At 46.0% G+C, this 24,412-nt stretch overlaps 1 protein-coding gene across 1 annotated transcript in view; it reads right to left on the bottom strand.

The window, feature by feature from the left end:
- Positions 1–595: 595 nt before the first annotated feature.
- Positions 596–24,412, bottom strand: part of radil2b (Ras association and DIL domains 2b) — a 57,073-nt gene continuing 33,256 nt past the window's right edge. The window contains exons 9-16 of the mRNA XM_060939632.1: positions 21,558–21,777; positions 21,023–21,195; positions 16,467–16,611; positions 16,079–16,251; positions 7,931–8,297; positions 6,427–6,524; positions 1,425–1,564; positions 596–1,303 (exon numbers count right to left, since the gene is read on the bottom strand). Of these exons, the coding sequence (XP_060795615.1) occupies positions 1,210–1,303; positions 1,425–1,564; positions 6,427–6,524; positions 7,931–8,297; positions 16,079–16,251; positions 16,467–16,611; positions 21,023–21,195; positions 21,558–21,777 (1,410 nt within the window). The 3' untranslated portion in view covers positions 596–1,209. The remainder of the gene's footprint in view (positions 1,304–1,424; positions 1,565–6,426; positions 6,525–7,930; positions 8,298–16,078; positions 16,252–16,466; positions 16,612–21,022; positions 21,196–21,557; positions 21,778–24,412) is intronic.

The raw sequence follows: 24,412 nt of genomic DNA, 5'->3' as shown, positions 1-24,412 counted from the left end.
TGATGGAACAATGAATTCTGAATTATACCAGCGAATTCTAAAGGAAAATATCAGGGCATCTGTCCATGAACTGAATCTCGAGAATGTGGGTCATGCAGCAAGACAACAACCCTAAACACACAAGTCGTTCTACCAAAGAATGGTTAAAGAAGAATAAAGTTAATGTTTTGGAATGGCCAAGTCAAAGTCCTGACCTTAATCCAATCGAAATGTTGTGGAAGGACCTGAAGCGAGCAGTTAAAGTGAGGAAACCCACCAACATCCCAGAGTTGAAGCTGTTCTGTACGGAGGAATGGGCTAAAATTCCTCCAAGCCGGTGTGCAGGACTGATCAACAGTTACCAGAAACGTTTAGCTCCAGTTATTGCTGCACAAGGAGATCACACCAGATAGTGAAAGCAAAGGTTCACATACTTTTGCCACTCACAGATATGTAATATTGGATCATTTTCTTCAATAAATAAATTACCAAGTATAATATTTTTGTCACATTTGTTTAACTGGGTTCTCTTGATCTACTTCTAGGACTTGTGTGAAAATCTGATGATGTTTTAGGTCATATTTATGCAGAAATATAGAAAATTCTACAGGGTTCACAAACTTTCAAGCACCACTGTAATGATTCCAGTAACAATAATATTCTTATCTTTACTGTGAAATAACTTGGATATCTCACAAACAAGCACGCACTCTCCCAAGCAGACATGCTCTGAGACGCTTTGTCTTTCACTTTTCTTTCTTTCCAGCTCACACTGCCTCTCTTTGTCCTTTTTTTCTCATCCATCCTCTCTCCCCCATCTCCCCCTAATCCTGTACATCTAGAGTCTGAATAAGAGAAGGATAGTTGAACAGAGATCCTAGGGTCTTTCATACAACCTTAAATAGTAGTAATGTTTTTAAATTGTTTCATACCAGTTTACGGTTTTGATGTTTTAGAATGAATGCAAATGAAATGTCCTGTTTATTATTATTATTATGTATACTGATCAATTAATAATCATTTTTGCTACAAGTATAGTGACCATGTGTTAAACAGATTACAAAAACGAAGTAAAAATTATATAAAAGGAAATTCATGTCATAAGCGTTATAAAAAATGTTTTAAATGGTGTCTTCAGACAAAAAAAAACTGAGGAGAATAAAATCTTGGCATTTTCGCAGAACTGTTTCAAAGTGCACTTGTGTGTCAGGAAGAGATGGGTTGGTATGCTCAGCGTTTTGGCACCGTGTCTTCATGACGACTTTCAGTCCGGGCAACTAGCAACTGAGCTTGCTCTCCAGCCTTCTGAATGAGCTCCCTGCCACTAGATGAGAAAATAAGGTCTTAGATTGATGCATAATTCTTCATTTTGCAGAAATGGATTTTATGATTCACATCTTGCATATATAATCGCAAATCGAGTGCCTTTGTATAAGTTGACTCACATGTGGTAGTCCAAACCAACCAATCCATGGCCATTCACTGCCAAAAGTCGATCACCCGGCCTCAGTCTCTGACTCAGAGCTGCAGGAGACCCTGGGATCACAGATTTAATATAAATCCCATTCATCTTCATTGGTGTTTCCTGATAACAGAACACATCAGATATTACAGTATCTCACAGACTCAAACCAGAGTGTCTTGAGTAGGATGATATTAAGAAAATGTTATACCATAACTCTATTGCTCCATAAAGTGACTGGTATATGCTTTCCATTAAAACCACATTTATCAGCATTTGATGGGATGTGGTTAAACAATACTGTGTTCGACAATATTTTGATTATGTTTACTGGATGTCTTGATTTGTCAAAACACTTAGAAACAGTCATGTAGATCTGATCTGAGAGATCTGTTTACGATGTTCACAGCACACATTCAAATTTGGAATCATGCTCATATTACAGTCAACAATCAATATTTCATGTATCTCATCTCATTTCATTATCTTTAGCCGCTTTATCCTGTTCTACAGGGTCGCAGGCAAGCTGGAGCCTATCCCAGCTGACTACGGGCGAAAGGCGGGGTACACCCTGGACAAGTCGCCAGGTCATCACAGGGCTGACACAGACAACCATTCACACTCACATTCACACCTACGGTCAATTTAGAGTCGCCAGTTAACCTAACCTGCCTGTCTTTGGACTGTGGGGGAAACTGGAGCACCCAGAGGAAACCCACACGGACACGGGGAGAACATGCAAACTCCACACAGAAAGGCCCTCGCCGGCCACGGGGCTCGAACCCAGACCTTCTTGCTGTGAGGCGACAGCGCTAACCACTACACCACCGTGCCACTATTTCATGTATCTCATCTCATCATCTCTAGCCACTTTATCCTTCTACAGGGTCGCAGGCAAGCTGGAGCCTATCCCAGCTGACTACGGGCGAAAGGCGGGGTACACCCTGGACAAGTCGCCAGGTCATCACAGGGCCGACACATAGACACAGACAACCATTCACACTCACATTCACACCTACGGTCAATTTAGAGTCACCAGTTAACCTAACCTGCATGTCTTTGGACTGTGGGGGAAACCGGAGCACCCGGAGGAAACCCACGCGGACACGGGGAGAACATGCAAACTCCGCACAGAAAGGCCCTCGCCGGCCACGGGGCTCGAACCCGGACCTTCTTGCTGTGAGGCGACAGCGCTAACCACTACACCACCGTGCCGCCCCTATTTCATGTATATTTATTAAAATGTTATTTTGTGCAGCTCTACAGTGGTGCTTGAAAATTTGTGAACCCTGTAGAATTTTCTATATTTCTGCATAAATAGGACCTAAAACATCATCAGATTTTCACACAAGTCCTAAAAGTAGATAAAGAGAACCCAGTTAAACAAATGAGACAAAAATATTATACTTGGTCATTTATTTATTGAGGAAAATGATCCAATATTATAGATCTGTGAGTGGCAAAAGTATGTGAACCTCTAAGATTAGCAGTTAATTTGAAGGTGAAATTAGAGTCAGGTGTTTTCAATCAATAGGATGACAATCAGGTGTAAGTGGGCACCCTGTTTTATTTAAAGAACAGGGATCCATCAAAGTCTGATCTTCACAACACATGTTTGTGGAAGTGTATCATGGCACGAACAAAGGAGATTTCTGAGGACCTCAGAAAAAGTGCTGTTGATGCTCATCAGGATGGAAAAGGTGACAAAACCATCTCTAAAGAGTTTGGACTCCACCAATCCACAGTCAGACAGATTGTGTACAAATGGAGGAAATTCAAGATCATTGTTACCCTCCCCAGGAGTGGTCAACCAACAAAGATCACTCCAAGAGCAAGGCGCGTAATAGTCGGCGAGGTCACAAAGGACCCCAGGGTAACTTCTAAGCAACTGAAGGCCTCTCTCACATTGGCTAATGTTAATGTTCATGAGTCCACCATCAGGAAAACACTGAACAACAATGGTGTGCATGGCAGGGTTGCAAAGAGAAAGCCACTGCTCTCCAAAAAGAACATTGCTACTCGTCTGCAGTTTGCCAAAGATCACGTGGACAAGCCAGAAGGCTATTGGAAAAATGTTTTGTGTATGGATGAGACCAAAATAGAACTTTTTGGCTTAAATGAGAAGCATGATGTTTGGAGAAAGGAAAACACTGCATTCCAGCATAAGAACCTTATCCCATCTGTGAAACATGGTGGTGGTAGTATCATGGTTTGGGCCTGTTTTGCTGCATCTTGGCCAGGACGGCTTGCCGTCATTGATGGAACAATGAATTCTGAATTATACCAGCGAATTCTAAAGGAAAATGTCAGGACATCTGTCCATGAACTGAATCTCAAGAGAAGGTGAGTCATGCAGCAAGACAACGACCCTAAGCACACAAATCATTCTACCAAAGAATGGTTAAAGAAGAATAAAGTTAATGTTTTGGAATGGCCAAGTCAAAGTCCTGACCTTAATCCAATCAAAATGTTGTGGAAGGACCTGAAGCTAGCAGTTCATGTGAGGAAACCCACCAACATCCCAGAGTTGAAGCTGTTCTGTATGGAGGAATGGGCTAAAATTCCTCCAAGCCGGTGTGCAGGACTGATCAACAGTTAGCGGAAATGTTTAGTTGCAGTTATTGCTGCACAAGGGGGTCACACCAGATACTGAAAGCAAAGGTTCACATACTTTTGCCACTCACAGATATGTAATATTGGCTCATTTTCCTCAATAAATAAATGACCAAATATAATATTTTTGTCTCATTTGTTTAACTGGGTTCTCTTTATCTACTTTTAGGACTTGTGTGAAAATCTGATGATGTTTTAGGTCATATTTATGCAGAAATATAGAAAATTCTAAAGGGTTCACAAACTTTCAAGCACCACTGTATATTCATGCTTCTGAGTAATTTTCACTGTATTATAAACCGACCAGCCATAACATTAAGACCACTGACAGGTGAAGTGAATTACATTGAGTATCTCATTACGATGGCACCTGTCAAAGGGTTGGATATATTAGGCAGCAAGAGAACAGTCAGTTCTTGAAGTTGATGTGTTGAAAGCAGGAAAAATGGACAAGCGTAAGGCTCTAAGCGACTTTAACAAGGGCCAAATTGAGATGGCTAGATGGCTGGGAAGATACGTAGAAGAGCTAGCACAAACTGCAGAAAAAGTTAACGCTGGCTAAGACAGAAACGTGTCAGCATTAACTTTTTCAGCAGTTTGTGCTACAGTAGCTCTTCTGTAGGATTGGACCATATGGGCTAGCCTTCATGCCCCAGGTGAATCACTTGGACAGCCACGACCCTGTCACCAGTTCACCGATTGTCCTTGGACCACTTTTGGTCGGTCCTAACCACTGCATACTGGGAACACCCCACAAGATGTGCCATTTTGGAGATACTCAGACCCAGTCATCTAGCCATCACAATTTGGCCCTTGTCAAAGTCACTTATACCCCTTTTCCACCAAATCAGTTCCAGTGCTGGTTCGGGGCCAGTGCTGGTTCACAACTCGTTCAACTTGTGAGCCAGCTGAGAACCAGTTTGCTTTTCCATAGCTCGTGGTGCTAAGGGAAGCCACGTCATTACGTCGTTGTATACGTCAGTTACATCGCTACGTTTGCATAAACCTTGGCGCGAATATCGAAGCAAAAACAACACGGAAGAAGCAGCAGCAACAATAATAATAATAATGGATGACTTCGCATTTGTACAGCTGCTGCTTCTCGTCGCTTAAAAATGGCGATCTTTCGCGGTCTTGTTATTGTTGTTGGTTTTAACGACTCCGCCCCCCCGCTGATGTAAGCGGTTCTTTCCTCTGGCCCAGCAGAGAGTTGGTGCTAGCCTGGAACCGGTTTTTCTGGCCCCAGAGCCAGTTCTTTGTCAGTGGAAACAGAAAACCCGGTTCCAAACTAAGCACTGGCCCTGAACCAGCCCTGGAACTGATTTGGTGGAAAAGGGGCATTAGATCCTTACACTTGCCCATTTTTCCTGCTTCCAACACATCAACTTTAAGAACTGACTGTTCTCTTGCTGCTTAATATATCCCACCCCTTGACAGGTGCCACTGTAATGAGATAATCAGTGTTATTCACTTGACCTCTAAGTGGTCATAATGTTCTGGCTGATCGATGTACAATAGTTATTCAGATATTTGCCCAGACACCATGTGTCCTGCTGTGAGAATCAAAGCTACATGTATGTTCTCCACCACATGGGGGTGCACTTTACAAAACAAATAACTTGAAGTTAACTTTTTTTTTGAGAGAGAGACCAAAAATTCTCTGTCTGTATTAATATCATAAACAGATTGATATTCAAATGTCTCACAAGAATGTTTTTTTCTTCTTTTCTCTCAAATAGCTCCAGAAGCTTAATAAAAACTCTGGACTGCTCAGTCAATTGTAAAAGACAAAAAAAATGACATGAGAAGACCCACTTAATTGACCAAAAATGAAACAAATATAACCCATTAACACAAATGTAGTCAGTTTACCAAGACATTATTTGCATCCTAACCTTTCTTCTTTACTTTAAACCACATACAGTTTTACAAAACCAAACTCAAACTTGGACGGCATAATAGTGTAGCATGTAGCATTACTGCTTTACAACTCCAGAGTCTCTGATTCAATCCTGAGCTCGAGTTACTCTCAATGCAGTGCTTTGTATATTTTCCATGTGTCCGTGTACATTTTTTCTTTTAAGTACTCTGGTTTCCTCGCACCTCCCAAAAACATACCCATAGGGGTGTATGAGTGTGTGCCTGGTGCATTGCAGTGGACTGGCAGATGGGAAGACACACTGTTGAAACCACTTAAGCAAGTCTATTTGAGATTATTTAACAGCTCAGATGAAAATGAGCACATTATGTGATTTACTACTACCCTTGTAGCTTTAGTGCAAACTAAAGAAGGAAAATGCAAATTTAAAAAAAAACAAACATTATTTAAACATTATTTCAGGAAAGGAGGAAAGTTCTACAGCAGTTCTCACCACCCCATCCACTAGAGACAGTCCTAGTCCTCCAGGGCCCTTCAGCAGCTCCACCACAAACACTTCATCATTGCTGACTTTATGCCTTCCACATCCACCTATAGATTCAAGCAATTTAAACATCATTCAATCAATATGACAGTTGATATGATTCAGTCAATCAGAGGATTCTATTTAATCTACAAGAAGAAGCAGCATTTATTTTTTGTCACATGCACACTCAAGCACAGTGAAATTCCTCCATTGCATTTAACCCACCTGAAGCAGTAAACACACACATGCATACACAAGTGAGCAATAAGCACACACCTACGTACCCAGAGCAGTGTGCAGCTACACTACAGCACCCAGGGAGCAGTAGGGGGTTAGGTGCCCTGCTCAAAGGCACTTCAGCCACGATACAGATACATGCTCATTCACTAAATTCCCCTCACATTTTTCCTGCCAGTCCTAGGAATCAAACTAAACTCTCCTCAGTGAACATCGCTGCAGTGACCTGGACATGTAGATTTCTCCTCTACAACATCTGAAGGATCCGCCCTTTTCTTACCGCCTACTCTACTCAGCTTCTGGTCCAAGCACTGATCCTCTCCCATTTGGACTGCTGCAACTCTCTCCTTGCTAGCCTTCCAGCTTCTGCCATCAGAACCCTACAGCTCATCCAGAATGCTGCAGCTCACCTGGTCTACAACCTCCCTCGTTCTTCCCATGTCACCCCTCTGCTTGCCTACCTATCATGGCTTGCATCAAATTTAAGATGTTGGTGCTAGCTTACGGGGGGGGGGGGGGGGGGGGTTTGCTAGCTTACGGGGGCTGTCACAGGGTTAGGGCCTCCTCTAGAGTTTCATCCGTCCCTACATGCCAGCCAGATCCCTACGCTCTGCCATTACCAGTCGCCTGGCCCCTCCTCCTCTCCTGCTCAGCCCACTCAAGAATACTGTTTGTCCTGGTTCCCCGTTGGTGGAATGACCTTCCCATTGAGGTTAGAACTGCTGACTCCCTGACTACCTTCAAGGACAGACTGAAGACTCACCTCTTCAGGCTGCACCTCTCCCCTTCTTCCCTGCCCACTGTTTAACTGCGTATTGGTCTAGACCAACCCAGACTGTGTACAGTCTAGCCTGGGGTTAGCTGTTTGATTTCTCTATTTAGTTGTACATTATATGGTTGATTTGTTTCCTTGACTGTTTAAGTATTGGTATTTCAACAGAATATTACACCAGGTATTGCGGTCACTTATTCAGTTGGCACTAAAACTTTCTTGTCTAGAAGTTCAGTACTTCATGTACCTGACTTTTGCACTCGTTGTTTGTTGCTCTGGATAAGAATGTCTATTAAATGCCATGTAATGTAATATAATGTAATCAAACCAACAACCCTTTGGGCCCAAGGCTGCTTCTCTAACCTTCAGGCCGTGGCTGCCCCAGTACAACATAGTACTGCTAAGATCATCATCCTGAACTTCACAAGATGTGTGCAATAGCTTCTCTGTTTTGCATCTCACCTTCTTCTTGTTTGGTTGTATCACAGCACTGGGGAGTGTGATGGTGGGACTCCATGTCTTGGCATTCGGTCTCAGACACCATCAGCTCTGAGCTCAGTGGTGTGTTCGGAGGGGTAAGCAAGCACGAGGTTTCCAGTGCTGAGTGCTTAGTTCTGCTATTGTGGTTTGCCTTTTTGTCCTGTAGATCCAGAGCCTTTATCTTTTGGGTAAGCAGAACTTCACAGGTGCCCTCATCACCTGATACTGAAGAAGTGGAAGAATCACAGTTCTTAGGCAGCATCGATGGTGTGTGTCCTTGTTCCAGATGCGCTTTTAGAAGAACCTCCATTTTGATGCATTTGGCTTTCATGGGTAGGGCAGAGTCACGCTACATAACAGATAATAAGAAGTGAGTGGTTTCTTTTGAAATATAATAATAATAATAATAATAATCTCATCTCATCTCATTATCTCTAGCCGCTTTATCCTTCTACAGGGTCGCAGGCAAGCTGGAGCCTATCCCAGCTGACTCCGGGCGAAAGGCGGGGTACACCCTGGACAAGTCACCAGGTCATCACAGGGCTAATAATAATAATAATAATAATAATAATTAGTAGTAGTAGTAATAGTAGTAGTCACATGGGTTAAAAGTTAGACGCAAGAGTGTGGTTAGTGATTAATCCTAAATTTGTGTGAGCTTCAGGAGCATTTTCTAAATCAATTCACATTGTATCCAAATGTTATAATAATTGTAGTATTAAGGCCACTGCTTATATACATATTCAACAGTCGTTATTACATTCACCAATTTTGTTGGAGGAGGTTATGTTTTTGCCTCCATTTGTTTGTTTGTTTGTCTGTTCCCAACGTAACTCAAAAACTAGTGAACAGATTTCGATGTAATTTTGAGAAAAGGTGAGCCATGGGCCAAGGAACAATCGAATAGATTTTGATGCAAATCTGAATATGTATGTCGATACAGAATCTGGATATGTGTATGCAGGAATTTTTTTGTCTCTTCCTATTGTAACTCAAAAAGTAGTGAACGGATTTTGATGAAATTCAGTGTACAGCTTCAGGATTATCCTAGGTTCAAGTGATTTGATTTTGATGTTGAGAATATATGGCTTGGCTGAGGTATGCACTCTACCGAGTGCCCTTCTAGTTATGTCTGTATTGGTAATTAACCCTCCCTAATGTCTCATGAATAAAATCCAACTGTCCTGGGTTTTTTTTTAGATAAAAAAGAGCAAGTGCAATTACAATTTGATACAATTACAATTATTAGCCTCATGAGTAAAAAGGCGATGCTGAGCATTATTTACTGTCCATTTAAGAATGGTTGGCACCCTGTTAGAGAATAATTCTATAAAATATACACAACACAAACTAATCATTGCACAATCTTTTAGACAGTTGAAGAAACTACTAATCTCTCAATCTTATTAATTACTTATTTATTAATATTATGTGCAAAAAAGGACTGACTCCCCAAAGAATATTTAAATTATATAACTGACATTCTTTAAAAACAAACAAACCCTTGCTCCTGCTAGGTGCTTAAGACATAGGATAGAAGGGTAGAAGGATTTTTCAACATGATAATGACTCATTTTCATAAAGTGTAACAATAATTCTGGAGTGGACTGTAATTATTATTAATTATTATACATACAGGCCACTTTTTGCATGGAATAAAAACATAAACAGTATTCTATTCCCTTCTAGTGGGTTGATAGCATGCAATGTTATATCATTTATCCTCCATGTATTACACCACTCTCCCCAAAAGGAGAATGAGCGTGCAATATTGTTATGATATTGCACCTTGTCAAGACAACACAACGTTACAAATCGGAGCTCATGCGAAGATCCAGTGACAAAACTTTTCTGCTGTGCATGCGCACAATCATTTCTTTGTCAGCAGGGAAAGAGAGAAGACAGGGTTAATTCAGTGCTAAATAAATAAATAAACTGAAAACTGAAATTAAAGACGTGCTGAACACCCAAAAGGCTACCAACACTTCATTATATATTCTTCACGCATATTTACAAGAGAAAAACATACCAACGGACATCGAAAAACTGGAAAAGAGAGCAATAGCGGAAATATTGTCAAAGTTCTACTTGGAGGTGAGGAAAAGTGACGGAGACTTTTACAAGAGGACTTCACTCGTGGATTTCACTCAGCAAAGCCCTTTTGTTTTGAACAACTGCAGTGTAATAATTAACCACTACCAAAATTAACTTTGAACTTGAACTCTCAACCTGTATATAGCTTGTATATAAGTTGAGATGTTGTTCAGGCTTTTTGAACTTGTACCATTTTTATTGTTAGAACTTTGACTTTGTACATGTACATTGGATTGACAGAACATTGAATTACATTCAATCAGAATCAGCATTCGATATTGGTAAGTTACCCCCCTGTTCTGAACTTTTTGTAAAATCTATAATTGTTCCATTGAATGTGTATGTATAATAATAATAATAATAATAATAATAATAATGGCTTTTTTTGTGGTAAATCAGATATATTCCATTCAGCTAGCATGATACTGAACTCATCTTCAACTTGTTCACTATTATGCTAGCTGAATGGAATATATCTGATATGCCACAAAAAAAGTCAGCCAATATTATTATTATTATTATTATTATTATTAATTGTAGACTTCCCTAGGTGTGGGTGGAGCACAGAGGACGGCAGGACAGAGATCAGGTTCAACAAACAGTTTAATTGTTTCCACTTTTCAGGGGACACAAGGGGTTTTACCCAGACACACGCACACACACACATCAGGTGTCTGGTTCGGGAGAGATCTCCTCTGCTCTCGCTCTCCCTCCCTAAATAGGGCGCGGTCCCTGGGAAGACACACAAACACAGGTTAATTGCTCTCAGGTGAAGTGAATCTGCCACTTACCTTCCCCGACTCCGCCCTCCTGTCACAGACCGGTGCTTGACCACGCCCCCGCTGCCACATACCCCCACCGCCCGACTCAGGCCGGGCAGCCGTCCGGCCCGCAGCCGACTCCCCCCCCCCTTGACGGGAGAGGAAGTCCGCCACGACCATCTGCGCCCCCGGCCTGTGGACCACCTTGAAATTAAAGGGTTGGAGCGCCAGATACCAACGGGTGATCCGCGCGTTGGCATCTTTCATGCGGTGGAGCCACTGGAGGGGCGCGTGGTCCGAACAGAGGGTGAAAGAGCGCCCCAGCAGGTAGTACCGGAGGGCGAGGACCGCCCATTTGATCGCCAGGCACTCCTTCTCAATCGTGCTGTAGCGCCCCTCACGCACTGACAGCTTCCGGCTGATGTATAGGACCGGGCGATCCTCCCCCTCCACCTGCTGGGACAAAACGGCCCCCAGCCCTCTGTCCGACGCATCCGTCTGTAACATAAAAGGGAGAGAGAAGTCAGGGGAGTGTAAAAGTGGCCCCCCACACAGTGCAGCCTTTACCTCAGAGAAAGCCCGCTGGCACTGCTCCGTCCACTGGACCGGATCTGGCGCCCCCTTTTTAGTGAGGTCAGTCAGCGGGCTGGTGACGTCCGAATAATTAGGTATAAACCTACGATAGTAGCCAGCCAGCCCCAGGAACTGTCTCACCCCCTTTTTGGTCTTGGGCCTCGGGCAGGCCGCAATCGCTGCTGTCTTATTAATCTGGGGACGCACCTGCCCGTTGCCCAAGTGGAAGCCCAGATACCGTACTTCCACCCGCCCAATCGCACACTTCTTTGGGTTGGCCGTGAGTCCCGCCCGTCTCAGCGACCTAAGGACGGCCCTCAGGTGTTGCAGGTGCCGCTGCCAGTCGTTACTATAAACGATAATGTCGTCCAGGTAGGCGGCCGCATAGGTGGCGTGGGGCCGGAGGACCCGGTCCATCAGCCGCTGAAACGTAGCGGGCGCCCCAAACAGCCCAAACGGAAGTGTGACGAACTGGTGTAAGCCGAACGGTGTGGAAAAGGCCGTTTTCTCCCGGGATAATGGAGTCAAGGGGATCTGCCAATATCCCTTCGTTAAATCCAGTGTCGAGTAAAAGCGAGCCGTGCCTAGTCGATCGAGCAGCTCATCAATGCGAGGCATTGGGTACGCGTCGAATTTAGACACCGCGTTGACTTTTCTATAGTCCACACAGAACCGGACCGAGCCGTCGGCCTTGGGAACCAAGACCACCGGGCTGCTCCAGTCGCTGTGGGACTCCTCGACGATGCCCATTTCGAGCATGGCCTGAAGTTCTTCCCGAACCACCTTTTTTTTGTGTTCGGGTAGTCTATAAGGGCGGCTACGCACTACCACCCCCAGGGGTGTCTCTATGTGGTGTTCTATGAGGTTAGTGCGACCGGGCAGGGGCGAGAACACATCCGAAAACTCGGCCTGCAACTGGGCGACCTCCGTGAGTTGGGTCGGGGAGAGGTGGTCTCCACAGGGGACCGGAGAGGTACATGATGCCAAATTCCCTTTTTGAACCTCCGGCCCCAGCTCCGCCTTCTCCGGAACTACCGACACCAACGCCACGGGGACCTCCTCGTTCCAGAGTTTGAGCAGATTGAGGTGGTAAATCTGTAGCGCCCCACCCCTGTCTGTTCGCCTCACCTCATAGTCGACATCCCCGACTCGCCGTGTGACCTCAAAGGGTCCTTGCCACTTGGCGATTAATTTGGAGCTCGACGTGGGCAAGAGTACGAGTACTTTATCTCCCGGTGTGAACTCTCTAAGGCGCGTACCCTTGTTGTACAGGCGGGCTTGCCGTTCCTGGGCCTGCCGCAAATTCTCCTGAGTTAGGTGGGTGAGCGTGTGGAGTTTTGCGCGCAGGTCCATAACGTACTGAATTTCATTCTTACTCTGTGAAGGTCCCTCCTCCCAATTTTCCCGCAGCACGTCTAGGATGCCGCGCGGCTTACGCCCATATAATAATTCGAACGGGGAGAACCCCGTGGAGGCTTGAGGGACCTCTCGCACTGAGAACAGCAAGGGTTCGAGCCACTTATCCCAATTACGTGCGTCCTCACTTACGAATTTTTTAATGATATTTTTGAGGGTGCGGTTGAACCGTTCTACTAAACCGTCCGTTTGTGGGTGATATACACTGGTGCGGATCGGCTTAATCCCCAATAACCCATACAGTTCGCGTAGTGTTCGTGACATAAACGTAGTGCCTTGATCAGTCAGAATCTCTTTCGGGATTCCAACTCGGGAGATGACGCGGAAGAGTGCCTCTGCAATACTGCGTGCTGAGATATTGCGCAGAGGCACTGCTTCCGGGTATCGCGTTGCATAGTCCACTAGAACTAATATAAAGCGGTACCCTCGTGCTGACCGATCTAATGGCCCGACGAGATCCATCCCAATTCTTTCAAACGGGGTCTCGATTAACGGTAGAGGGCGCAACGGCGCTTTTGGAATGGCCGCTGGATTTACTAACTGGCATTCGCGGCATGCCGTACACCACCTACGGACATCGCCGCGAATCCCCGGCCAATAGAATCGGGCCATTATTCGGGCTAGTGTTTTATCCTGCCCTAAGTGTCCAGCCATGGGATTAAAGTGAGCCGCCTGGAATACTAATTCCCGGCGGCTCTTTGGAATCAAAAGCTGCGTGACTCGCTCTTTAGTTTGAGTGTCCTGCGTCACTCGGTATAATCTATCCTTCATAATCGCGAAGTAGGGGAAGGACGGGGTGGCGTTCGGCTGGAGCGTTTGACCATCGATTACTCTCACTTGGTCAAACGCATGCCGCAGAGTCTCGTCTCGCGACTGCTCCAATGGGAAATCCGCGAGGGATTCCCCAATAGAGAGAGGAGGAGCCGGTGGCTCCTCACCCTGACGCGGAGATGACGTAGACGGCTCCGCGACAGCTGCTCCCGCCAAAACGACACCGGGACCTCCCCCTGTCAACTGGCAGGACCCACTCTCTACTAGGCGCGTCATTAAACCCCGAAATCCCGGCCAATCAGTCCCCAAAATTAACGAGTGGGTAAGGCGAGGATTAACCGCCGCCTTCACTATAAATTTTTCCCCTCTGAAAATAATGTGGACCGACACCAAAGGGTAGCTGTGAACATCCCCGTGCACACACAAAACCTTCACCCCTTGTGCTCCCCCCAATGCCTCGTTTTGAACCAGGCTTTGGCGAATTGAGGTCTGATTACAACCAGAATCCACCAATGCCTGATATGTAGCCCCTTGGATACTCACCGGTATGCGATACGCTCCGGCCCGATCGAGGGCGGCCTCTGGCGCGTCGGGGATCCGAACCACCGCGCCCACTTCCATTGCTGTGCACTGCTGTTGAAGGTGGTCCGGTTCCCCGCAGCGCCAGCAAACCGGCCCGGGCTTCCCCTCTGCACCGGTGCTCTGGGGCTCACTCACCTGAGGTGGGGGAGAGACAGACACAGAAGGGAGAAACGGGAGGGCACCGCGGGTGCGGCGGGCCGGCAGGGGTGGTGCCGGCCCCCGCCTCCGCGGTGGGGGAATGGGGCGAGGACGGGACACAGAAGGAGGGGAGAGAGAGAGAGAAAGAGAAGAGGAGAGAAGAGATGTCGACATCCGCTGTCCTGCCGCCGAGACAGCCGCCAGATGATCCTCCGCCAGCTCGACTGCCTGATCCAGCGACGCCGGGCGGTGGCACTGGACCCACTCCGCGGCTCCTGCTGGTAAGCGGGCGATGAACTGTTCCAGTACCACCTGATCGACGATTCCCTCGGCGTCGCGATCTTCGGCCCTCAGCCACCGCCAGCAGGCGTCCCGGAGCTGCTGGCCGAACGCGAACGGGCTGCCGACTTCCTCCATCCGCAGCGCGCGGAAGCGCTGGCGCTGCTGCTCCGGCGTGCGCCCCACGCGCTGAAGGACAGCCCGGCGAAGGTCGGCGTAGGCCAGCCGGCGATCGGCGGGGAGCTGTAGTGCAGCCAGCTGCGCCTCTCCCGTCAGGAGGGGGAGGAGGCGCGCCGCGCGCTGCTCCATCGGCCACCCCGAGGCTTCAGCGACCTGTTCGAATAACGTGAAGAAAGCCTCGGGGTCATCCTGCGGGCCCATCTTAGTTAAGGTGAGGGGAGACGGGCCCGCGGCCGGAGCGCTGGTGGGCCCCGCCGACGCGAGGAGACGCCGGAACGCCTTGCGATCTTCTTGCTGGGCCAGCACCAGGGCATCGAAGCGCCGCTCTTGTTCCTTTCGGAGTGTGATGAGCGCCTGGTGCTGGCTTTGCTGAGCCGTGGCGAGGGCGTGGACCAGGTCGGTGAACGGGGAGGATTCCATGGGGCTGCTGGGTTGGTGCTCCATTTCCCGGGTTTCGGTTCCACTGTAGACTTCCCTAGGTGTGGGTGGAGCACAGAGGACGGCAGGACAGAGATCAGGTTCAACAAACAGTTTAATTGTTTCCACTTTTCAGGGGACACAAGAGGTTTTACCCAGACACACGCACACACACACATCAGGTGTCTGGTTCGGGAGAGATCTCCTCTGCTCTCGCTCTCCCTCCCTAAATAGGGCGCGGTCCCTGGGAAGACACACAAACACAGGTTAATTGCTCTCAGGTGAAGTGAATCTGCCACTTACCTTCCCCGACTCCGCCCTCCTGTCACAGACCGGTGCTTGACCACGCCCCCGCTGCCACATTAATATTATACATACAGGACACTTTTTCGATGGAATAAAAACATGTATTCTATTCCCTTCTAGCGGGTTTCATTCATTTGGTTTGATAGCATGCAATATTGTTAGCATATCACTTATCCTACATGTATTATGTCACTCTACCCAATGGAGAATGAGCATTGAATATGGTTTACGATATTGCATGGTTGTCAAGACAACAAAACGTCACACGTCAGAGCTGATGTGAATATTCAATGAGAAAGTTTTCTGCTTCTCGTTGAAAGCATTTCTTCATTCACCATTAGCACCTGCAGTAAACTGTCACAGTGAATTGAAAATGCCATAAGATACATATTACACGTAAAACTTCCGTGCTAGCGAGTGAACAAATCTTGTAAAATCTATAACTGTTCCATAAAATGTGTAATAATAATAATATTATTATTATTATTATTATTATTATTATTATTGGCAGGTGTTTTTTCATGGTATATCAGATATATTGCATTCTGAATGGAATATATCTGATATACCATGAAAAAAAGCCAGCCAATATTATTTAAATATTACTGCTTACCTGAGCACACTGTGCAGATGATGTTCCAACATTAAGTGTTTTGATGTCTGCCTGAAGCTGAACAAGTTCTTGAATGAGACTTGTATCTCCAATAGGCTTCTTTAAGTTCAGCTGAAAGTCATCGATGGGCAGGACAAGAGGCGGGTGGTTATCAAAACTCTCCAGAATATCAGCTGGAGGACAAAAAAGGGGCATGTGCATTTACAGTAATAACACAAACAATTCAATCTCACACTGGACTTGGGTTGCTGCAAGTCAGTGACGGTGTGACACACAACCCGGAAAAGGTCTTGATCGTTCCTGTGTCGGCCTGACATAAAATCTGAGATCTGCTGCTGCAGGGCAATATTACTATCATATATCAATGTTACTGTCTACACTTTCTTACCAGTTCGGCATGCTGCGTCAGCATCAACACTGCAGGGCATCCATGCGGAGGGGCAGGGCCGCTGTGGGTTGTACTCCCTCAGCATGTGGTGCAGCTGAGCAGGGCTAAGTGAAGAAAACTCTGTCCTCAAAGAACCCCATGATGCCTGTACAGAGGAACATATGGATTTACTTAGGCAAGTTAGAAACAGTTTGTGATTTGTAGAACCTTCTGCTGCCTATAAGACAACTGACACGCCCTCTCTGTTGAAATTACATCTGCCTTCTGGGTCGATTTTCAAAATAAGGGCAGAACTGAGCAGATCTGTTTCAGGTGAGAGTGGAGTTAATTTATGGGTTTGAAAAAAAACTGAAATGAAGAAACTACCCAATTCCACTGGATGGAAATGTTGCAATTTAAGGACATGTGATTTTCTAAGACAGCTTAGTAGAAATGCATTGCAAACTGCACAGTTCTGTTTGTATCAAATGACCCAAAACGTATGGCTCAAATGGTGAAATTATTGATTCAGATGAAAAATATTCATTCATCCATAGCTGCTTATCCTGTGCAGGGTTGCAGGCAAGCTGGATTCTATCCCAGTTGACTATGGGCAAGAGGCGGGGTTTACCCTGGACAAGTTGCCAGATCATCACAGGGCTGACACATAGAGACAAACAACCTTTCACACCTACGCTCAATTTAGAGCCACCGATTAGCCTAACCTGCATGTCTTTGGACTGTGGGGGAAACCGGAGCACCCAGAGGAAACCCACACAGACACGGGGAGAACATGCAAACTCCACACAGAAAGGCCCCCGTCAGCCACTGGGCTTGAACCCAGGACCTTCTTGCTGTGAGGCGACAGTGCTAACCACTACACCACCATGCCGACCCCGATGAAAAACAGGATACAAGTAATCTTATTCCTGTTATTCTACAAGGAAAGATGGGTATGAAAGTTTCACTCATATAAGTACATTTAGTTGAAATTGCATTGGTCACTAGTAGAGAACATTAAATCAGCACTATGTAGGAATTTACTTAAAAATAGCAGCTTCAAAATCATTTTGATGGTACATTGACTTGTCATAGGGAGAACGGCTTGTCTTCCATTCCGAGTCCGTGCCCAGGTCACCAGTTATAGCACAATGTATCCCTGGTGGAGCATCCCTGAGCCCTCTCACGAGAGCTGCGTAACGCTTTACAGCACCAAGTCACACAACAAGAACTGAAGAAGCTAGCTCGGTATTCTCAGTACAGACATTGTGGCAGAAGCTGAGAGACCAAAGAAGATACTGTCAGAGGAAGCCAGGAAGAGAACAAGAGAGTGAGCGAGCAAAAGACTGGATAAGAGTAAATCTTGGACTGGTTTTTACTTGTTGGCGAGAGCTAAGAGAGATAAAAGACTGCAAGACAGACGCCAAACTGGCCTTCTTTCTGTTTAACTAGCAAGTAATATTACATTAGCTGGCTTGCTATGTGTTGTATTGTTGCACTTGCTTGATCTTTGGCTGTGTTAGCAAAGTTGTCGACTCACTAGGCTTTGATCATAAACCAAGTCAGTCCATTTCGACAGAAGTTTAGCCGCTAGCTATATTGAGTTGATGTTAGCAAACTTGCTAGATAACACTCGGACATCAGTACTGGTAATAAGTGCTCTTGTGTCGGTTGCTGTCTAGCTTTGTTGGCTGTCCAAGTTTGCATCACTTTGTGTCAAGGACATCGAATTTCTGTAAGGTTAATTTAGTTGACTAGCTGTTCTTTGGCATTAAACAGGTCAGTGATAGTATGATTCTGGTTATGTTCGCTTAGAATATCACTAATCAGAGTTATGTGCAGTACTGCCATAACTTTAACTGCCACAGAGAAAAAAAAAAGTCTGAGCATGCATGTTTACTTCAAGACAGAAGTAATGATCTGTCTCATGTCTAACGGGAAAACAATGACAATCCAAGAGCAGAGTGTCCATCCCTGCCCATGTTACGATGAAAGATTACAAATGCAACATAGGTTGTAACCTTATCAGTGTTATCACCGTTTCACTGAGATTTGTAGTTTTCTGGATGACAAAAAGTCATCTAACCTCGGTCCCATCTCAGGCTAGCATGCAAATAATTAAATTCATCACACACCAAAAAGTTTGGTCCATCTTTGCCGGTTCTGTATCCTTCAGCTTGTCAACAAATGCATGTGTACAGATGTTCACGACGGGAGCTCAAAGTGCGATTTGTATTTATGACAGTGGTGTAAAAGTGAATTACACCTGTGACTAAGTTAAGAAGGTCTAAGAGTAACAAAAATATGTCCAAATGATTTATCTGCACGTAGCATTTGCTTTAAGAGTTACACTTAAAGGATGAGCATAATTTGCTGCTACTGAATCATGAGTTCATTATCTATGAGTGAATGTCTCAGGTCACTTTCAGCCGATAAGAATATTGCTATTTTTCTCATCCAAGGAAGCCACACTATTGCTATTTAGAGCATGTAGAATGCAGCGCTGTGTATCATGAATGGTGACTTTCACATGCAGACAATAAACCATGCTACAGAGTAAAAAACCCGCACTGGATACATGTAGGCAAGGCTTATCCGCCATGTCATCTTTATCTGCTGGATTGAATGACCCTTTGTGTTCGCCAGTCTTAATCCTTTAATGGTTAATACTCCCTGTTAATTATTTCTAAGCACTGCACTAATTCCTGATGTCTATTCCTGATGGATAACGTTGAAAGACAGTCAATAGAAACTTGTAATTGGATGACGACACGACAGAATGATTCTGTGCACTCAGGCCCGGCGCTAGGAACAGTTTACTAAGGGGGCAATTAGAAATCGCAAGGGGGCAAATATTTTTCATATAGTGTGTAGTAGTGATGGCGGTCTGACAACGTGTTTCAAACAATTAACTGCGCCAACCACAAAACCACGGCCCCGAAGGTTGCTTACGGGAAAATCATGTGGCATATTACCAGGGCAGTTGCGCTTTATCAACTCCCGTGCCCACCTGTTAACCCTCCCCTCCAATTTTCTCACAGACACGCGGTACAACCGGAAAGATGCCAAACATAAAACAACATACACAAACCTATAGGCAAGTCCTTTACATTTAAAATACATACAAATAGCTCCGCGGCATGAAAACAAAACATCAATGCAAGTCTAAGGTACTTGGCTCGGCGGCCAAAATCATAATTTAAAAAAATCAACAGACCCCGCGGCTGCACCAGTAATAGCCTTCCTGACTCGCACTGAGTCAACGCTAACCACTTAATCCGCGATCCCAGTTTAGGCGTGTAGGGGACAAAACACTCTGAAGTGATGAATTTTCACCCCCGCTGCATGGGGGGTGACGTCAACGACACGTATTCTTACGCTATTTGAGCACAAAGCGGACCATATATGAACACATACACCAACATAAACGGAGATAAACTCAGCCTATAGAAAGAAAATGGATTCACAATATTGTGATTGAATTCATTTAATTCGGAGGGGGAAAGACTACTCCCGTAAACTGACTGCATATTACAGGATTGTGCACTTGTAAGTGTACATGTAAAACCCCCGCTCGCACGACCCCTCCCCTTGTCCTTATCACAGGTCTGTGTGTGCGCGGCTGTGTCAGCATTTCACACATACACCCACAATAACTAGTAGTCCCCAGTAGTTAGGATTGATACATATGTCTAAAACAGGGTTAATATTAAATTCAGGCTTTTTGAAATAATCCTACCTTAATACAGTTGAATTCTACGATTGCAACGTAAGAATCATAACAACCAATCAGATTTGTTCTACCGTGCCAGTTTTAGTAGTGATTTATGTGAAATGTATTTTGTGCAATGCGCAACCACTTAATATTTCGTATTTGAAAATGCAAATTATTAATACGTCTATAATACACTATATTTTCATAAGAAAACAATTAAGTGATCTGAGTCTCCGTTGAGGGGGCGGGGCTGTAGCCACGAGGGGGCGACGCCCCCTTTCGCCCCCCCATGGCGCCGGGCCTGTGTGCACTCCAACAGTTGTCCTTGTGTTCGTAACATTTTATAAGACTGCAGTCAGAGGGAGTGAGAAGTGTTTCAAGGCTTGAAAAATGCTTCTGTTTGCATTTAGGATTGTCAGCATGGACAGGATGGTCCAAAAGAACTGAAGTATCAATGAACACTGTCTAACTCCTTTCAAAATTGCACTCGATAGTTAGAAGATTTCATATCTGTATTTTGTTAAATATTAAGTGAAGCTGCAAGGAGTAGACGTAAAGAAAGTTGGTGAATTCAAGTACCTGGGGTCAACTGTGCAGGAAAATGGAGGCTGCGATAGTGAGGTGAGAAAAGAGAGTGCAGGCAGTGTGGAGCAGTTGGAGAAGGATTTTGGGAGTCGTTTGTGATAGGAAAGTCCCAGCAAAAGTAAAAGGTAAGATGTATAAGACAGTAGTGCATTGTGCTGCTGTCAAGGGATTGGCTGATTAAAGAACTGCATCAAACAGCAGGTGGATGGGTGTACCTAATAAAGTGGCCAGTGAGTGTATATTCACGTATAAAGAGGAGAAAGAAAGTGTCTCTGACCTGCAGCAGATGTTCTCGAGTGGTGGCCAGCAGATTGACAGCGGAGGAGAGTTTGAGGAGGTGGCTCTGTGCCAGTTCTCCGAGGCCTGCCATGTAAGCCCAGTCTATCAGCACATCCAAATTTGCACGGATCTGAACCCCACAGGACCAGTGGTAAAAGCTCCCCCCTGACCCTTCATACAAACAACATACAAGTGTCAGTCTAAATAAAATGTTACAAAATCAGCTTGCTGTGTATACACTTACTGAATCAGAACATGTGAAATGAAGAATTGTAATAATTGAAAAAGAGACTGGTAAAAAAAAAAAATTGGCTGACAGACACTGGTCTTAATACTTACGACATACTGTAAGTGCACTTCATGAAAATAATGAAAATGCTGGACAAAACTTGGGAAACGAATTAGCACAAGCATCTCTCTGTATTGGTACCAAATGTAAAAGAGGTGCATCCTATATGTCTATATACTATCCCTGGTATTAAGATGCACATCATGTCATTTCAGAAAGAGAAACACCAATAAGAGACTTTTACCTCTCTCCATGAGCAGGTTGAAGAGGAAGGCATTGACGAAGAAGAAGAGATAAGCGAATAGCTGTACGGAAATTTCAGGATGTATGTGGAAGTCTTTGGTGAGATTCAGTGTCTTTGTAAGGATGTCCAACACACTGGCAACTTCATGAGGGATGTGCACCTGCCCATTCTCCGAGAAAGGATTACTGTCTAACAGGCCTGGCAGGACCGGGTACAGGAGCTGTGTGTGAATACAAATAATATACGTGACAAACTAAGATCTTCAAATGACGTCATTTTGAAAACAAAAGAAATTAAAAGGCCCACAAAAAAGATGTTTAATATTTCGGTGAAAAATCACCTGCACACGTATTTTCTCTTTAGGTCAACACAATTCATTGATAATCTATAATCCATCCATATTGAAATTAGTGGAAATACTAAAAATAATTTCTTTCAATGAAATTCCTCTCGGGTGGCACGGTGGTGTAGTGGTTAGCGCTGTCGCCTCACAGCAAGAAGGTCTGGGTTCGAGCCCCGTGGCCGGCGAAGGGCCTTTCTGTGCAGAGTTTGCATGTTCTCCCTGTGTCCACATGGGTTTCCTCTGGGTGTGCCGGTTTCCCCCACAGTCCAAAGACATGCAGGTTAGGTTAGGTTAACTGGTGACTCTAAATTGAGCGTAGGTGTGAATGTGAGTGTGAATGGTTGTCTGTGTCTATGTGTCAGCCCTGTGATGACCTGGCGACTTGTCCAGGGTGTACCCCACTTTTCACCCGTAGTCAGCTAGGATAGGCTCCAGCTTGCCTGCGACCCTGTAGAAGGATAAAGCGGCTAGAGATAATGAGATGAGATAAGATGAAATTCCTCTCCATTCATCTTCAATAGTTACTTCATCCTGATCAGGGTCCAAAGCTCATCCTAGGAGCACTGGATGTGAGGCAGGAATACACCCTGGATGGCATTCATACACTCTTTCCTAAACTCATTCACACCTAGTCACAATTTAGCATAGCCATACGCATGTTCTTGGATGTTGGGAAGAAACCAGCAAAACAAAAGGAAACCCATGGCATGAAAGTTGACATTAATTCCCATACAGTGAGCAGTTTTGATTATTGTTTGTGTCACAATAAAACAACAATTTGCACCTTTAAATTGGTAGGCATGTTGTGTAAATCAAATGGTGCTAACCCCCCAAAAATCCATTTTAATTCCATCTTGTCAGTAATGGCGTTGAGAGTGACAGCTCTAAACGAGGGTTATGTATATAACCGCGGTTCTATGAGTTTCAGATGACCGCCAGAGGCGGTGCTTTCAGCACATGGATATCCATCACACGAACGTGCAGGTCGAGTAATAATAACAACAAAGTCACGTGTGACCTGGGTGACATCACCCCGTGACCCCGGTATAAAAGACCGGTGAACCCAGGAAGTGACCTCTTGGCAAATCTTCTCGTGTACACTCCAAGTGACTGCCAAGCTCTGGCGGTCATCCGAAACTCATAGAACCGCGGTTATATACATAACCCTCGTTCTATTTCGTTTCTCCTGACCGCCAGAGGCGGTGCTTTCAGCACATGGATGACTAATACCAACCAGGTCATGAGGAGTGCCTACCCGTACTCAGTGCTGCTGTGACGGGCCTGGAATGACGGCCGTCGCCACAGGATTATGTGGGACGACATTAAGACGGTAAAACCTGGTGAAGGTGCAGCTGGAAGCCCAGGAGGCTGCGCTGCATATGTCTGAAAGGGGCACGCCCTTCAGTGATGCCCATGAGGCCGCCACGCCCCGTGCAGAGTGCGCCCTGACAGCCGGAGGAATCGGGGAGCCACTGTGCCTGTAGGCATGTAATATGGCCGACTATCCACTTGGATAGCCTCTGCTTAGAGAGCGCCAGACCCCTCCTCGGCCCTGTGTGGCACAGAAACAGGGCGTCACTCCTACGGAAGCCCTCCGTACGGGACACGTACACCCTGAGGGCGCGAACTGGGCACAAAAGTTCCGACCTCTCACCATGGCCCGCCTCGAACGCCGCAAGGCTAAGGGGCTGGTTGACGAAGGTAGCAGAGAGGGTCTTCGGGAGGAAGGAGGGGTTAGGCCACAGAGTGACCCCACTATTGCCGGAGTGCCACTGCAGGCACTCCCCACTGACTGACAGCGCGTGTAATTCCCCGACGCGCCTCGTCGATGTAATGGCCAGAAGAAAAGCAGTCTTCAGGGAGAGCCATGAAATGTCTGCCATGAGCAGGGGCTCAAACGGTGCGTCGCAGAGAGCCTGCAGCACCAAGTGAAGATCCCATGTGGGTACCCGGCCCCGTCGGAGGGGTCTCAACCGGAGAGCACCCTTCAAGAACGTGCCACCAAGGGGTGGGACCCCACAGTCCTTCCCCAACTCTGGCATGCTGAGCAGAGATGACAGCTGCATAGGCCTTGATGGTGGAAGGAGTAAGACCCTTATCAAGCAGAGACTGGAGGAACAGTAGAATGGTCGTCAGGGGGCAGCATGTAGGCTCCTCCCCCCAAGTCAAGCACCAGTTGGAAAAAAGCCTCCATCTGTTGGCGTAGAGGGCATTGGTGGAGAGTGCCCGAGAGCTTGCAATGGTGTTGACCACTGCCAGCTCACAAAGACCTAGCAGGGGGTCCGGCCCTTCAGCGGCCACACCCAGAGCTGCAGACGGGCTGGATCCGGGTGCCAGATCTGCCCTCCCAGCTGTGATAGCAGGTCCATCCTCACTGGCAGGCACCAGGGGTCGCCGTTCGGAAGTTGCAGCAACTTCGGAACCCACGCTCGGCCCGGCCACCGAGGGGCGACAAGCAGCAGCCCGTGGTGGTCCATCGCAACCCTGTGTAGGGTTGGCACGATCAGCGGCA

Source organism: Neoarius graeffei, chromosome 14 (genome assembly GCF_027579695.1).
Source record: "Neoarius graeffei isolate fNeoGra1 chromosome 14, fNeoGra1.pri, whole genome shotgun sequence".
Lineage (NCBI taxonomy): Eukaryota > Metazoa > Chordata > Actinopteri > Siluriformes > Ariidae > Neoarius > Neoarius graeffei.
Note: the sequence above shows the minus strand (reverse complement) of the source record. Positions and strands in the feature narration are given on the sequence as shown.